The sequence below is a fragment of the Arabidopsis thaliana genome, chromosome 2, assembly GCF_000001735.4.
Source record: "Arabidopsis thaliana chromosome 2, partial sequence".
NCBI lineage: Eukaryota > Viridiplantae > Streptophyta > Magnoliopsida > Brassicales > Brassicaceae > Arabidopsis > Arabidopsis thaliana.
In genome coordinates this window covers 12,396,099-12,411,618 of record NC_003071.7, presented here as the reverse complement: position 1 = coordinate 12,411,618, position 15,520 = coordinate 12,396,099, and the positions used below count along the sequence as shown (strand labels likewise).

Here is a 15,520-nt window from a genome sequence, read left to right as displayed (position 1 = left end):
TCTTGATTATTACCAAAGCAAATTGAGAATTATTTAATGAGTGAAAGTAAACATTTGCGCAAAGACAACAAAGGATTTATCATTCTCAATGATTTGCTTTCACTCTTCGCATGCATCATTTTGTGGCTTACCTTCTCAGTTTATCTATAAGACAATGTTTTTACACCGTTTCTTATATGGCAACGGCTCAACTAATACTGAAGAATAATCAATTAAATTATGTAATATATAAATTTATCTTTGTGACCAAGTCTTGATCTTAAAATTTCATAATCTTCTGGTTGGCGAGATAGGTCATGGTCTCACTTTCTAGCTCTACATTTTTCAAACGATACATAAGAAAGGCAAAATATGTTAAGGGGACGTCTAGGAGATTTTTTGTTTAGGATACCAAAACAAAAACCTCTCGTTACATTTTTAACAAAGTTTAGTATAGAAAGTTTCTAAATCATTATACTCATTTTCGATTGATTTTTTAAAAAGAAATCTATAAATGTTTTTAATAGACAACTTTTTTTAAGAAAAATTGATCCTTTCTTTTCGTATATTAGATAATACAATGATATTTGCCAAAAAAAAAAAAGAAAGAAAGATAATGCAGTGATATTGATATACGTAAACACACATTTTTCCTTTTAACATTTAAAAGTTGAGAGATTTTAGAAAAACTTGGGACATGTTTTTATTGACAGCTTGCATATTTTTTCTTAATTTTTGGTGAAACGGATCAAAAAACTCAAAATTTAACGCTCGAAAAAAATTACAAACCAAATGTAGAAGGAATCCGAAATAAAATGGATTCAACGGAAATAGTGGTTCTTACTTTTCACATAAAAAGATGGTTTTGTAACGGATTGGCAAAAATCATATGGATTTCATCAAAATTAGATATTCTTACTTTTCACATAAAAAGATGGTTTTGTAACAGATTTTTTCAAAATCCTATGGATTTTTCAACAAAATTAGCTAGTCTTACTTTTCACAAAAAAATATGGTTTTGTAACGTTTTTTTTTAAATCGTGTCAACTTTTAAATCGTGTCAACTTTACGTCTAAAATTTTGGCTTTAAATATTTATATAGAATTGAAGTTTGGGGTTTAGTATGCAAGAAACTCGTGTTCGGGATTATTTTTGTTTTTGTTCCTACAAAAATAAAATACTTGAGATTGAACAGAAAAAGTTTTTACTTTTATCCGCTATATTGAAATCTCAAAATTCAAAAGTGTGAGGCAATGTATACTTTCCCTTAAAAAAAAAATAGAGAATCTATGGGTCCGATTGGTGACCTATAAAGGAATACAAAGAATGAAGAGGAACATGACTAAAAAAACAAACATGAATTTTTTTTGATAAAATAGTAATAAAAAATGGGTGTAGAGGAAAAATAGAACAAATGTTACTGTAAATGATAACAAAAACATAGAATAAATAGTAACAAAAATTAAAAAATAAATAAATTATTTTTTTAATTAAATATTAAATATAAAACGAACATAAATTTAATTTTTAATAAATATTTAAAATTTTTTCTTGTTTGTTCCTCATCAAATTTGGAAATGAACAATTTTCTTCTATCATTTCTAAAAAAATAAGGAATGAGTAGGAATAATGTCAGGTCTACATGTTACCATTTGGAGAAAAAATTGGTGAACAAAGAGGAACATGTTGTTCGTGCCCATTTCTTTTCGAAATAATGGTCACCAATCGGACCCTATATATAGTTGTAAATTAAAAATCTACTATTACTATATATGGAAATGTAATGTACATGAAATGAATCATAAATAAGTTCATTTTGGTTTACTTCCAAATAAAATAGCAAACAAAAAGAAATGATTCCAACATTCGAATCCTGCTGGCGTGATTTAGATTAGTAATTATCACAACCTCCAACCACAAAATCTAAATAAATAAATAAACCACCACCCACTCCAAAAAACGAAAAAATTAACATTACGAAAGAAAACATTTAGCATTAAATAAGTTTTTCGTTGGCAAAATATAAAATAATTACGAAAATAAAAGTCCAAATTATACTAATATTTATGACATAGGAGAGAGAGTGATGGTAGTAAGCGGAAGAGGCAATCTCACGAGAGTTGACGAGAATTTATGAAATAACCGAAGAGTCAGTGATCATCTTACACGTGGCACTCGCTTAGACATTCACGTGATCCAACGGTGATCGTAGGCACAACTTTCGAAGAAGTAATATGAAAATAGAAAATTAAGTTAAAGGGTTTGTTTGAAGCTATTTTGACTTTTTAGAGTTTTTATTTCTTAAGGAACAAAAGTCTCTATATTCATAGATCTCTTTATTTCCTTAATTGGTCTTTGGTAAAATTTCCACAGTTTTGAGATTATAATTCCTAAGATGGAAAGTTCAACTTCATTCCCACGCGCAAATATGATCTATAATTATTTTTGATTAAAAGTTACTTCAACTAAATAGATAGTACATACTATGAGATAATGAGACTACAATAAGTCCCTTAATGATGTTACGGTTTTTTTGTAAACGATTTTTACATCAGTACATTTTTTCTGGTTTTATAATAATGTCGTATTGACATTTTTTATACAAAAAAAATCAATACTTTATTTCTTTCATACAATTTGCTTTTTTTTTTTAATTTTTCTTTTTTTCTAGAGTTAAATTAAGTTAAATATTTTACATCAACCTTTTTTTATTAAATATGTAAACCATAACATTTGAAAAGTTTATAAACATTATTTAATTTGTAACAAACGAAATACAATATTGTGTTACTATATATGATATTATTTTATTTAAAGTACGTTACAATATACTTTTATTACAATTAATCGAATAAAATTTTTTTATGAGATTTTACGTTATTAAATTAAAATAATGCACAAATACAAAAGAAGTTTTGGATCCAAATAATAATTTATTTTTACAATTTTAACACATACACAATTCAAAACTTTGAATGTCCATCTAAATAACCTTTTTTGACCCTGTCAAAATTCAAAATTCCACAAAAGAAAAAGAAACTCCCCCAACTACAATATTTTCCTTTATCAACAAAGAAAAAAAATACTTTTAAATTCGAACTCACATAATAAAAGCAAACTACTAACGGTAATTCTAATAAGCACGTGTCGTATACGCGCTTGTTTACGAGAGTAAACAGTATACACACAATTCAAAACACCCTGACCTTTGCCTTCGCCACTAGTCAACCCTCTTCTTCTTCTCCGTCAAGAGAGCAAAAAAAAAACTTTTCTTCTTTCACAAATTTGTTTTTCCTTTTTATATTTAACACTCAATAACATAACAGAATAATATTATAATAATATCTCTCATTTTTCATTTTTCTACATCTTTATATTCTCTTCCCTTTATATAATTTCCACTCAAAAAAATCATTTTCCTTGCACACAAGTCAACTCTCTCTCTCTCACATCTTCTTCTTCAACCTCTGTCTCTTCATTTCTCTCTACCATGGATCAACAATCTCTAATCTAAAAACACTTTCGTTGTATCTAAACTCTCCATCTCCAAAAGAAAAACTTTTTTTCTTCTTCTCAGATGGGTAACGGAATCGGGAAGCTAAGTAAATGTTTGACCGGAGGTGCTGGTCGGAACAAAAAACCCGAGTTATCAATTCTCGAACCAGATCCTTTAGACGAAGGGTTAGGACACTCTTTCTGTTACGTCAGACCAGACCCGACACGAGTTTCGTCTTCAAAAGTTCACTCAGAAGAAGAAACGACGACGTTCCGTACAATCTCCGGCGCTTCCGTTAGTGCTAACACCGCCACACCACTCTCTACTTCTCTCTATGATCCTTACGGACATATCGATAGAGCCGCCGCGTTCGAAAGCACGACGTCGTTTTCGTCGATTCCTTTGCAACCGATTCCGAGAAGTTCCGGTCCGATTGTACCCGGTTCGGGTCCTTTAGAAAGAGGGTTTTTATCCGGTCCGATTGAAAGAGGTTTCATGTCCGGTCCACTTGATGGTTCTTCCGGTCCGATTGATGGTAAAACCGGTTCTGATCAATTTCAGAGAAGTTTCTCTCATGGTTTAGCTAATCTCCGGGTCGGGTCGAGAAAAGGATCTTTAGTTCGGGTTCTCCGTCGTGCAATTTCGAAGACGATTACTAGAGGACAGAACTCTATTGTTGCTCCGATCAAACCGGTTAAAGAGCCCGATTGGGTATTCGGGTCGGATAAAACCCGGATCCATCAGATCGAGAATAATCTCACTGTTAATAGCTTGAATTTTAGTAGTGAAGGAAGTTTACTAGACGACGACGTTTCGTTAGAGAGCCAGAATCTTCAATGGGCACAAGGTAAAGCCGGTGAGGATCGTGTACATGTGGTTGTATCGGAAGAACATGGATGGCTTTTCGTTGGAATCTACGATGGATTCAACGGTCCAGATGCGCCGGACTATTTACTCTCTCATTTATATCCAGCCGTTCATCGTGAGCTTAAAGGATTGTTATGGGACGATCCCAAAACAGATGCAAAATCTTCCGATGAAGCTGATGTAGAGAATCGTGACTCGAGTTCTGAGAAAAAGTCAAAGAATTGGGAAGAAAGTCAACGACGGTGGAGATGTGAATGGGATCGAGATCTTGACCGTTTACTGAAAGATCGGAGTAATGGGTTGGATCTAGATCCGGATCCGAATTCGTCTGATGTACTGAAAGCTTTGTCACAAGCTTTGAGGAAGACGGAAGAAGCTTATTTGGAGAATGCAGATATGATGCTCGACGAAAATCCTGAACTAGCTTTAATGGGTTCTTGTGTTTTGGTAATGTTGATGAAAGGTGAAGATGTTTATTTGATGAATGTTGGTGATAGTAGAGCTGTTCTTGGGCAAAAAGCTGAGAGTGATTATTGGATTGGGAAGATTAAACAAGATTTGGAACGTATCAATGAAGAAACTATGAATGATTTTGATGGTTGTGGTGATGGTGAAGGAGCTAGTTTGGTTCCGACTTTATCAGCTTTTCAGCTTACTGTTGATCATAGCACTAATGTAGAAGAGGTAAGGAACTATGCGGATAAAACGAGGTTATTTATCGATGAATTGGTGATGTTTTTGCTGATGAATTCTTGTTTCTTGTGCAGGAAGTTAATAGAATTCGAAAGGAGCATCCTGATGATGCGAGCGCGGTTTCGAATGAACGGGTTAAAGGTTCGTTGAAGGTCACTAGAGCTTTCGGTGCGGGTTTCCTTAAGCAGGTACGGTACTTAACATTCTTAGTGAGAGTAGATTTGAACATTAGGTTAATGGAAATTAAGCAAGAATGTTTGTAGTACTACTCTGTTTTTCAATCTAGTTTTAACTTTGAGATATATTTGTTTGCAGCCTAAATGGAATAACGCGCTTCTAGAGATGTTTCAAATCGATTACAAAGGGACGTCACCATACATCAATTGTTTGCCATCACTTTACCATCATAGATTAGGCTCGAAAGACCAGTTTCTGATACTATCATCGGATGGTCTTTACCAATATTTCACAAACGAAGAAGCGGTTTCAGAGGTTGAACTATTCATCACGTTACAGCCGGAAGGTGACCCGGCTCAGCACTTGGTTCAAGAGCTTCTTTTCCGTGCTGCTAAGAAAGCTGGTAATAATCTATCGAAAACCGAAAAGAGAAATCTTTGATTCGAAGTATTGGATCAAGTGTTAACTCTTTTTTCTTATTGATGTTTCTAGGTATGGATTTCCATGAACTGCTTGAGATACCACAAGGGGAACGGAGACGGTACCACGATGATGTTTCCATTGTAGTGATCTCTTTAGAAGGAAGAATGTGGAAATCTTGTGTATAAACAAAAACCTATATAATGAACATAGAGAAAACTTAAAGTGTTTCTGAGATGATCCCGAATTCGATGCAATGAAAAAAGCTCGATCTCACATCGAATCTACAACCTCAAAAACGCAGGAAGACGTTTAGTTTTTGTATTATATGTTAATAAAACAGTAAGAGAAAGTTTTGCCTCTGGAACTAAAATACAAGTCTCATTAATTCACAAGTCAAGTCTTTTATCTATCTGTTTTGATTGTTTATTGCTCTCAATTAATTCCATATTCAAAGATGGATCTAGGCTTCAAAACCAAACCCTTTGACTTAGAATTTAAGACACTTCGATATAGATTCGACATTTGTGGAAACCATTTGCTTATTGGTCAATGCAAGCTACTGAAGTAGTTAGTGTCTTCCAACTTCTAACTGTAATGGAATAGAGAAGTAAATGTAAGAAGAGGAAGTGGTGGATATATGAACTCTTGTCCCATTTATGAATTAAATCAGTCTTCACTTAACTCTCTTACTTCCCACCAAATCTTGGCCTCTCTGTTTCTGTACTGTTTCCACCAACTAAGGCAACACAAGTTTGGATCTTTCTATTTTTAGTCTTCATTGTACATTTCTCGAGTCTCGATCTACATTTTCACAATGCATAGAAACTGGATACCTAGAAACGATATTTGTAAAAGAAATTTTGAAAGCAAATACGTGTTGGAAGTGTTAGCATAATATGATTTAATAAGAAATTTAATTCTCAAACTTAGAATACTAGTATCTTTTTTTTTTTGGCCAACTTAGAAAACTAGTATCTACGTTCCAAGATAATGTAAGTGCTGTTCTACAATTATTTTTTAGATTACATCATTTTTGACTTCATATTACTATCAATATATATATATATATATATATATATAAACAACATTTTGAATGAGTTTATAGAGAAAGGTGAAAATAAAGAATTTAACATATCTTTGTTACATGTAACTATAGTGAAGTTTTGAGTACATATGTTATATGTACCACCCAAAACATAAAGTGTACAAACTATTTTCATAATAACATACACATGATAGAGATGGATAGCTAAGACCATCCAAAACCTCTCCAGCAATTACAGAGAAGTCAAATGCCAATTCACCAGCCTCCTTGTTTTGCTAGTATCACGTGAAACTAATGAAATAGCACAAATGAGGCTCTCATCAAGTTGAGATTCCATCAATCCGTAATGACGCTTCTCATCCATGAAGGTTTGACTCCTCTCATTTCTCACTGATAAGTTTTTGGAGTTTGGATCGCTTCTGATGATTAGTGTTTGCCTTCACGATCTCATCAAACACATACACATTGCCACCTTTTTCTCAGTTTTCTTTTCCATAAAATTATAAAATTTCTGTCTTCCAACTAATTTTCAAATCCATGAGCATCTTCTACTCATGAGATTTTACAAGAAACTCACCCAATCTTGCGTCCCAGTCAATAACTGATACCTTCGTGGAACATTCTCAAACATAGAATGATCATTCTTGAACTTCTTAGCCATAACTTTATAAAGAAAACGATTTCCAATCTTCTAGCCTAATCTCACGTTTCAAATCACTGGTAAATGTTTTCACGTTGTCCATCGCCTCTTCGAATGAGACCATTTGTGGAGAATCTGGACAAATTAAGCTCTGGCTAGTGTGTATCCGGGTAACCCACCATTTGAGAGAGAATTGAATGAAAACACCATTAGAACATAACAATTGATAAAAGAACAAGTGAGTTACTGCTCACAAATTTGAAGGTTTTATAAATAATTTAAAGTATATAGTATTATAAGTTTACTTATAAGATTAATATAATATTTATAATCACTTTTTTAAATATGTTATTTGATTTTCTTCTAAATTTTAGAAGTAAAAAAATTATATGAAAACTAGGTTCCAGCATAACTCTTCTATGTTATACATAGAATTTAGTGAATATTGATGATAAGTTCTAACAAAAAAACTTTTGTATGGAAAAATTCATTTTAATGTAATTTAGGGGATAGACTTCTATAACAGCAGAGTAAGATAAGTATATTATAACATTCCATAAAACCAAAAAAAAAGAATATTGTTTTCTAAAACTTGATTTGTAAAATTGAAACTATTATTACTTGATATATATTGTGTTACAAGTTGTTGTTTTTTTGAACATTCCTTTCTATATTTGTAAAAGCAAAAAAATTATTTCCATTTTTATGAATTTATTTGTTCCTCTCATTTTCTTCTTCATAAAGGTTATAAAAAGCTCTCAACACCATTTGTTTTCTCTTCCTCCCTCTTCCTCACCATTGATTCCTCTCAGAGCTAAAGCAAAAGCTTCTTCCATTGTCTTACTTTATACGATTCGTTGCTTTTGAATCTCTTCTCACTTGGCTTCGTTTCTAAACGTAAGTTTCTCTGCCACTATCGTTTTCCAGATGTTTGTGTTTGATTTCGTAGATCGTTCTTAGGAGATTAAGTAGAGAGATTTAATTATATCTAATGATTCCAATTCCATTTTCGTAGCTTTGCGTTGATTAATCTGGATTATAGTTTTGGATTTGGGAATAGAAATTTCACTGTATTTAGAGATAATGTTTAGGAAATGGAACTTTTGAGCTATGTGAATTTGTGATTATGTGACATTAGAACCCTAATTTTGAGAAATCTCTGTGTCTCTCTCCCTTTTGGTACAGGAGTTATGAACATGAATTTTTCGTTTTGTTCAACATCTTCTGAGTTATCATATCCAAGTGAGAATGTTCTGAGATTTTCTGTTGCAAGTCGGCTGTTTTCTCCTAAATGGAAGAAAAGTTTCATTAGTTTACCTTGTCGTAGTAAAACTACGAGGAAGGTTTTGGCGTCAAGCCGTTATGTGCCAGGGAAATTGGAAGATTTGTCGGTTGTTAAGAAGAGTTTACCGAGAAGAGAACCTGTGGAGAAGCTTGGTTTTGTGAGGACTTTGTTGATTGATAATTATGATAGTTATACATTCAATATATATCAGGCTCTGAGTACTATTAATGGAGGTAACTTCATAGCATCTATCTTTCTCTTTTGCCAGTCTCTATAGATGGATTCTATGTCTTATTCAAACTCTTTATTTGTATGATGTGTAGTGCCTCCTGTCGTTATTCGGAATGATGAGTGGACGTGGGAAGAAGCTTACCATTACTTATATGAAGATGTTGCTTTTGATAATATTGTTATATCGCCTGGACCTGGTTCGCCTATGTGTCCAGCTGATATAGGTATCAGCAAGTTAATCTAGTTTTTGTTGAAAGTTTGTATGATTTCTCATTCTTCACTTTTGCTCTGCAGGAATATGTCTTCGTCTTTTGCTTGAATGCCGTGATATCCCAATTCTAGGCGTCTGCCTTGGCCACCAGGTAATATTATCTTCATAAAGATGGCTGCACTTCATTTGTTTAGTGTTTCGTCTTAGTTCTCTGTAAAAAACAATATGTTTTGGCAGGCACTAGGTTATGTCCATGGAGCTCATGTGGTGCATGCCCCGGAACCAGTCCATGGACGGTTGAGGTATTGAAAAATGTGATTAGTATGCAGGAATTTTTCTAATGCTCTCTCTGTGTCTTATAATAATCACCTTCTTTTTTGAATTTTTGTCAACTGAAACAAGTCTTTAAGTTGTTTATATTTGGTCATATCTCCTCCATTTCTCATTTCTAAGTGTCTGCTAGATACTTTACTCACCATTTCCATCTACTTCTTGTAGTGGGATTGAACATGATGGGAACATATTGTTTTCTGATATTCCATCCGGGAGAAACTCTGATTTTAAGGCAGGTCATCTACTTTTTTATATTTAACATTCATTGATCTTCTCAGATACAGAGAACAAATTTTTGTTGCGCCATTCTGCAGGTTGTTAGATACCATTCACTGATCATAGATAAGGAATCACTACCAAAGGAACTTGTACCAATAGCGTGGACGATTTATGATGACACTGGCTCTTTCTCTGAGAAGAATTCCTGTGTTCCTGTGAATAACACTGGGAGCCCACTTGGGAACGGATCTGTCATTCCTGTTTCAGAAAAGTTAGAAAATCGAAGTCATTGGCCTTCGTCCCATGTTAATGGGAAACAAGATAGACACATTCTCATGGGCATCATGCATTCTTCTTTTCCCCATTATGGTTTACAGGTTTGATGTTTACATGAGATTGTATTTAGAATAAGTTTCCTCCATTGTTCTGCTCTTTGACATGCCTTGTCCTTTCAGTTTCATCCAGAAAGTATTGCTACTACCTATGGTAGTCAGTTATTTAAAAATTTCAAGGACATAACTGTGAATTATTGGAGTCGGTGCAAATCTACATCCCTGCGTCGAAGAAACATAAATGACACTGGTGAGCTACTTTAAGCTTAATGGTTTTCATTAGTACTAGATTGTCATTTCCGCCTCTTTCTTCTATTATTCCATTTCAAGATTTATTTTTGTTTTAGTAACCTGTGGAATTATTTTGTAATGAACTGTCTTGGAGCTTCTCCTCAATAATAAATATTCTTTAGCAAACATGCAGGTGCCTGATGCTACTCAATTGCTGAAAGAACTTTCTAGAACTAGATGTACAGGAAATGGTTCTAGCTATTTTGGGAACCCTAAGTCTCTGTTTTCTGCCAAGACAAATGGTGTAGACGTCTTTGATATGGTGGATTCATCATATCCAAAACCACATACAAAATTGCTGAGGTTGAAATGGAAGAAGCATGAACGTCTTGCGCATAAAGTTGGTGGAGTAAGAAATATATTTATGGAACTCTTTGGCAAGAATAGAGGAAATGATACTTTTTGGCTGGATACTTCTTCTAGTGACAAGGTTGGTACTCTATTCTCCTGAAGTCCCAATAGTTTAATGCTATTACTGTTTTCTTCTAAAGAATGTTTCTTCCAATTACATTGTTCCAGGCTAGAGGACGATTTTCTTTCATGGGCGGTAAAGGTGGATCTCTCTGGAAGCAATTGACATTTAGTTTATCTGATCAAAGGTTTTACGCATGACCTACTCTTTCTCTATCCAACAAAGGTTTATGCTCTTTTTTTAACTCGAGCGCCATAAACCTTTCTCCTGCACATTTTCTTACCAATGAACGCCGACTATATTGATATGGCTGGGATAATCTGAACAATGATGCATCATATTATGGGAAGTGAATCATTGAATCTATGGCTTTGTTTTTTCAGTGAGGTTACATCAAAACATGCGGGACATCTTCTGATTGAAGATTCTCAGAGTTCTACTGAGAAACAATTCTTGGAAGAAGGCTTTCTTGATTTTCTCCGTAAGGTATACAGAAAGACTTAATAATGGAACTACTTGATTTATTCCAACACTTGCCGAAAGCCTATATTTTCTTTAGAAAGTGAAATAAAATGATTATACAATAGTAAATAGAGACTCATCAGTGAATGTCAACTGTATTTTTACCAGGAGCTTTCATCTATCTCTTATGATGAGAAGGACTTCGAAGAGTTGCCTTTTGATTTTTGCGGTGGATACGTAGGTTGTATTGGGTACGTGTTAAATCATCTAGGCTGTGATTTTTTATAGCAAGCTTTGTTCCATTAGTGGCTTTCTATTGTACAATTTGGTTCTTCTGGAATGAATGTTGAATAACCTTTTCTTGTATTGTAGGTATGATATTAAAGTGGAATGTGGAATGCCAATTAATCGTCACAAATCCAACGCTCCAGATGCATGTTTCTTCTTTGCGGATAATGTTGTCGCCATTGATCATCAACTCGATGACGTTTATATATTATCGCTTTACGAAGAGGGAACTGCAGAAACCTCTTTCCTGAATGATACTGAAGAGAAGCTCATTAGCTTGATGGGTTTGTCCACAAGAAAGTTGGAGGATCAAACTCTTCCAGTTATAGATTCATCTCAATCCAAAACAAGTTTTGTTCCTGACAAATCCCGAGAGCAGTATATCAACGATGTTCAGAGCTGTATGAAGTATATCAAAGACGGGGAGAGCTACGAGCTTTGTCTCACTACTCAAAACAGAAGGAAAATAGGAAATGCTGATCCTTTGGGACTTTATCTCCACCTGAGAGAGAGGAATCCAGCACCATATGCAGCATTTCTCAACTTCTCAAATGCAAATCTGTCTTTATGCTCTTCGTCCCCTGAAAGGTTTCTTAAGCTGGACAGAAATGGAATGCTTGAAGCAAAGCCGATTAAGGGTACTATAGCTCGTGGCTCCACGCCTGAAGAAGATGAATTTCTTAAATTGCAATTGAAACTCAGGTACACCAAACACGTTGTTCTAGAATCATTGAATGTTTCTTAATTGTTCACATCAATGCTACTTTAACGTTGTTTTTTTCCCCATGTCTTATAACAGTGAGAAGAATCAAGCCGAGAATCTGATGATTGTTGACCTTCTAAGGAATGATCTCGGTCGTGTCTGTGAGCCTGGCTCAGTCCATGTACCTAACCTCATGGATGTAGAATCATACACAACAGTACATACAATGGTGAGCACGATCCGTGGACTGAAAAAAACAGATATTAGTCCAGTGGAATGTGTAAGAGCTGCTTTCCCTGGCGGTTCAATGACTGGTGCCCCAAAACTAAGATCTGTTGAGATTCTCGATTCTCTAGAGAACTGTTCGAGAGGCCTTTACTCTGGCTCAATCGGGTATTTCTCGTATAATGGTACGTTTGATCTGAATATTGTGATAAGAACAGTAATAATACATGAAGATGAAGCTTCCATTGGAGCAGGAGGAGCTATTGTTGCATTATCAAGTCCAGAAGATGAGTTTGAGGAAATGATTCTTAAGACTAGAGCTCCTGCTAATGCAGTCATGGAGTTTTGTAGTGATCAGAGGAGACAATAGTTTTGTCTCTTCAAAGTTGAATGTTTTGGTTTGTTGTGGGTTTAAAACAGTTATCTATTTTTAAAATTTGATTCACATTTTTTTTATAGGAAAAGAGTGATTTATCTCAAATTCAAAAACTACATATAGTTGTAAGATTATTTTTTAAAGATAGTTATTTGATTGAAGTCTCTTTAATAAAAGATAGTTTTTAATGAGTTGTTGCTTAGTACCATTTATCAAAATTTGTAACCCCACTCTAACATGTCTTTCACTTTCACAATTTGAGTACTATGTTTCATTTATTGAGGTTCAGACTGCAAACGTAAATAATTTCCATGAATCATTGGATAGTTGCTTGCAAAATTGGTGACCATAAAAAGAAAAAGCTTATTTAGTAGATAACGAAATGCAGAGCCAGAATTGGAAAAAAAAAAAAAGTGGATGTAAAATCGTAATAAGGTTGTGCTTTATCTCTTTGGGGACTGAAGCAAAATACAATTTTTAGACATATTTTATAAATATTGTTCTTCCGTTTTTTTAGGGCGGACAACAAACCGTCACAGACTAACTCTATTCGTATGTAAAAACGGTATTTGGTTGATCCGTGCGATTTTCTTTTAATTTTTTAGGTCTGCATCTCTGCGGGTACATAATTTATGAATGATAAATTAAAACGGTTCAAACTGTAAATGGATTTGTCTGTCCTAACTGTCACAACCATTCAAACCATTATTGTTTTTGAAAAAGACATGACCTTGTGAGTCAATACATGAAATCACCTTGTTCCGTGTATCTAAATTGCTCAAAGTTTTTTACACTATCTAAAGAATGATCTACAACAAAGATTATTTTATCCCAAAACAAGTACCATGACTCTTCGAGCTCTCTCTCTTATATCGATTGGGATTCTTGCCATTCCAAATGGTGTCTTGTATGCTAGTTTTTTTTTTTAAGGGTGTTTCTCATGTCTCATGAATCTTTAAGAAATATGTAACAGTTAACACGATCAATGTTGAGGTAGATTACATATCAAATGCCAATGAAACTAGTGAGTCTTGTTTGGTTATCTTAAAACTTGACACGTATGAATGCAACATAAGATTTGATGATATCATGACCAAACATTTTTGTCGCTTCAAAGTTTAAATCTTTTATTGTCCAAGATGCATTTCATCTCGAAAATAAATTTTGTGGTGTAAATCTATTTAATTATTTTCGATTTGGTTGATTGTGTTTAAGCCACACACTTTCAATTAAAGTTAATGGAATGATTTCCTCTTTTCCTGCTTTCAATTTTTTGTTGAAAGATTGAATGAATATACGGGGTTGAAATGGATGAACTTATAACAAAGATGTATATATCAAAAACGTTTGTGTTGTATGTGTTGCTATCAAATGAATGTATGATTTTCGATGCTAATTAGACATTGATTTAAATAAAAATTTAGCAATAGACACATAATAAGTTCTTGGACAAAGCATGTATGGACAAGACAAGATTTTGTTATGATCTTTAGCTGTCCTTAAAAATCTATGTTCGGCCAAAACTCATTATTAATAGTCAATGATTGTAATTACACTGAAATTGAAACTAAACCCAAAGAAGAAGAAAAGACAAGGAAATAAGGAAGAAATAGACGATGGGAGGCAAAATGATTGAGCATGAGAAATAATTCAATTATGTTTTCATGAGAGTGTGTGTTTAACTTTTGCTTATCTATTCATTTTTTAACTTGTAAAAGTGGATAAATTAACTGATATTTTACCTTTTACCTGAACAAGAAGTTAAATTATCTGCTTAAATTCAGTTGTTGATTGAGATAATATTGTTAAAGAATCCCGAGAATTTAGATCTTTATTTCTTTTGAATATTAAAGAAATTATTCAAAATGTGATATACTTTTGGTGGTAGATAGTGATAGATAATGTGATCTCCAACAAATCTAACAAACGCGTGTAGTGCCACCATTCACATTTCTTTTCTTGTTTGTGGGTAAAGGTACGTAATTAAGCGCATACCTAGAATTGTACTACGATTGTCACTTGTTATTTTTTATTTAATAGTTTAAGAAAATGAAAAAAAAACTGTGTTGAATTTGTTTAGTTGACCAAAATAATTATTTAAAAAACCGTTTCAAACTAGTGCTACAAAATTAATTAAGATTTTGATAAATGTAATAAATTTTAAAATTTTTATTTTCTATAAAGTTACCATAAACCTATGATCATGTTATATCATAATGTGTTTGTTCCATTCGTTGTCTTTTAGCTTGCAACTAATGTGTTTGTACCATAAATTTTTACGTTCCATTCATGGTATAATGTGTTTGTACCATAAATTTTACGTTCTGATTGTATTTTAGCTTGCAACTATTTGGACTCCTCATCGTCTAAACAATTTGTTCATTGCAAGTTCTACAGTGATTCTGATATTAGTTCATTTTTAAGAAAACTGTTATAAATCATCTTAATATTTTTTGTCCGTTTATGATTAACAAGATTCTCTCGTGATTTGATTGAACGTTTCTATCTTAGTACCTAAAGAAACTTTGTATTTATTTACTTTTGGAAGTAGAGGCTTAGAAAAAGAAAACAACCTTCTTTTACAAAGTAGAACAAGTCGTCACTCCTTATAGGCCCAAAAAATAAACTAAAAATTCATCACTAATTTAAATATTCTGATACTATATATCTTTCTTTGGTATGTGTATTTTTTCTTTATTTTTTTTTAAAAAAATATCTCGTAGGCGAGAGTGTCTTGTTTCCAATTACTTTGTTATTTTGGAAAAAGAAACACATGCATGCGAATAAGAGAATGTTTACACATATTAATCTAACAAAATCCGGACAAGAACT

The 15,520-nt window shown here is 33.3% G+C and overlaps 2 protein-coding genes across 2 annotated transcripts; both read left to right on the top strand.

Annotated features, from left to right (window-relative positions):
• Positions 1–3,379: 3,379 nt before the first annotated feature.
• Positions 3,380–6,228, top strand: PLL4 (poltergeist like 4). The gene is made up of 4 exons (NM_128448.4): positions 3,380–5,026; positions 5,110–5,223; positions 5,351–5,615; positions 5,705–6,228. Exons 1-4 carry the CDS (start codon positions 3,557–3,559, stop codon positions 5,818–5,820), a joined length of 1,965 nt encoding a protein of 654 aa, NP_180455.1. The 5' UTR covers positions 3,380–3,556; the 3' UTR covers positions 5,821–6,228.
• A 1,769-nt stretch (positions 6,229–7,997) lies between these two features.
• Positions 7,998–12,874, top strand: emb1997 (para-aminobenzoate (PABA) synthase family protein). Its single transcript, NM_179796.2, has 14 exons — positions 7,998–8,217; positions 8,506–8,838; positions 8,929–9,060; positions 9,131–9,198; positions 9,285–9,349; positions 9,546–9,612; positions 9,695–9,976; positions 10,055–10,181; positions 10,345–10,652; positions 10,742–10,821; positions 11,018–11,120; positions 11,265–11,347; positions 11,469–12,086; positions 12,184–12,874. Exons 2-14 carry the CDS (start codon positions 8,511–8,513, stop codon positions 12,680–12,682), a joined length of 2,760 nt encoding a protein of 919 aa, NP_850127.1. The 5' UTR covers positions 7,998–8,217; positions 8,506–8,510; the 3' UTR covers positions 12,683–12,874.
• Positions 12,875–15,520: the final 2,646 nt, after the last annotated feature.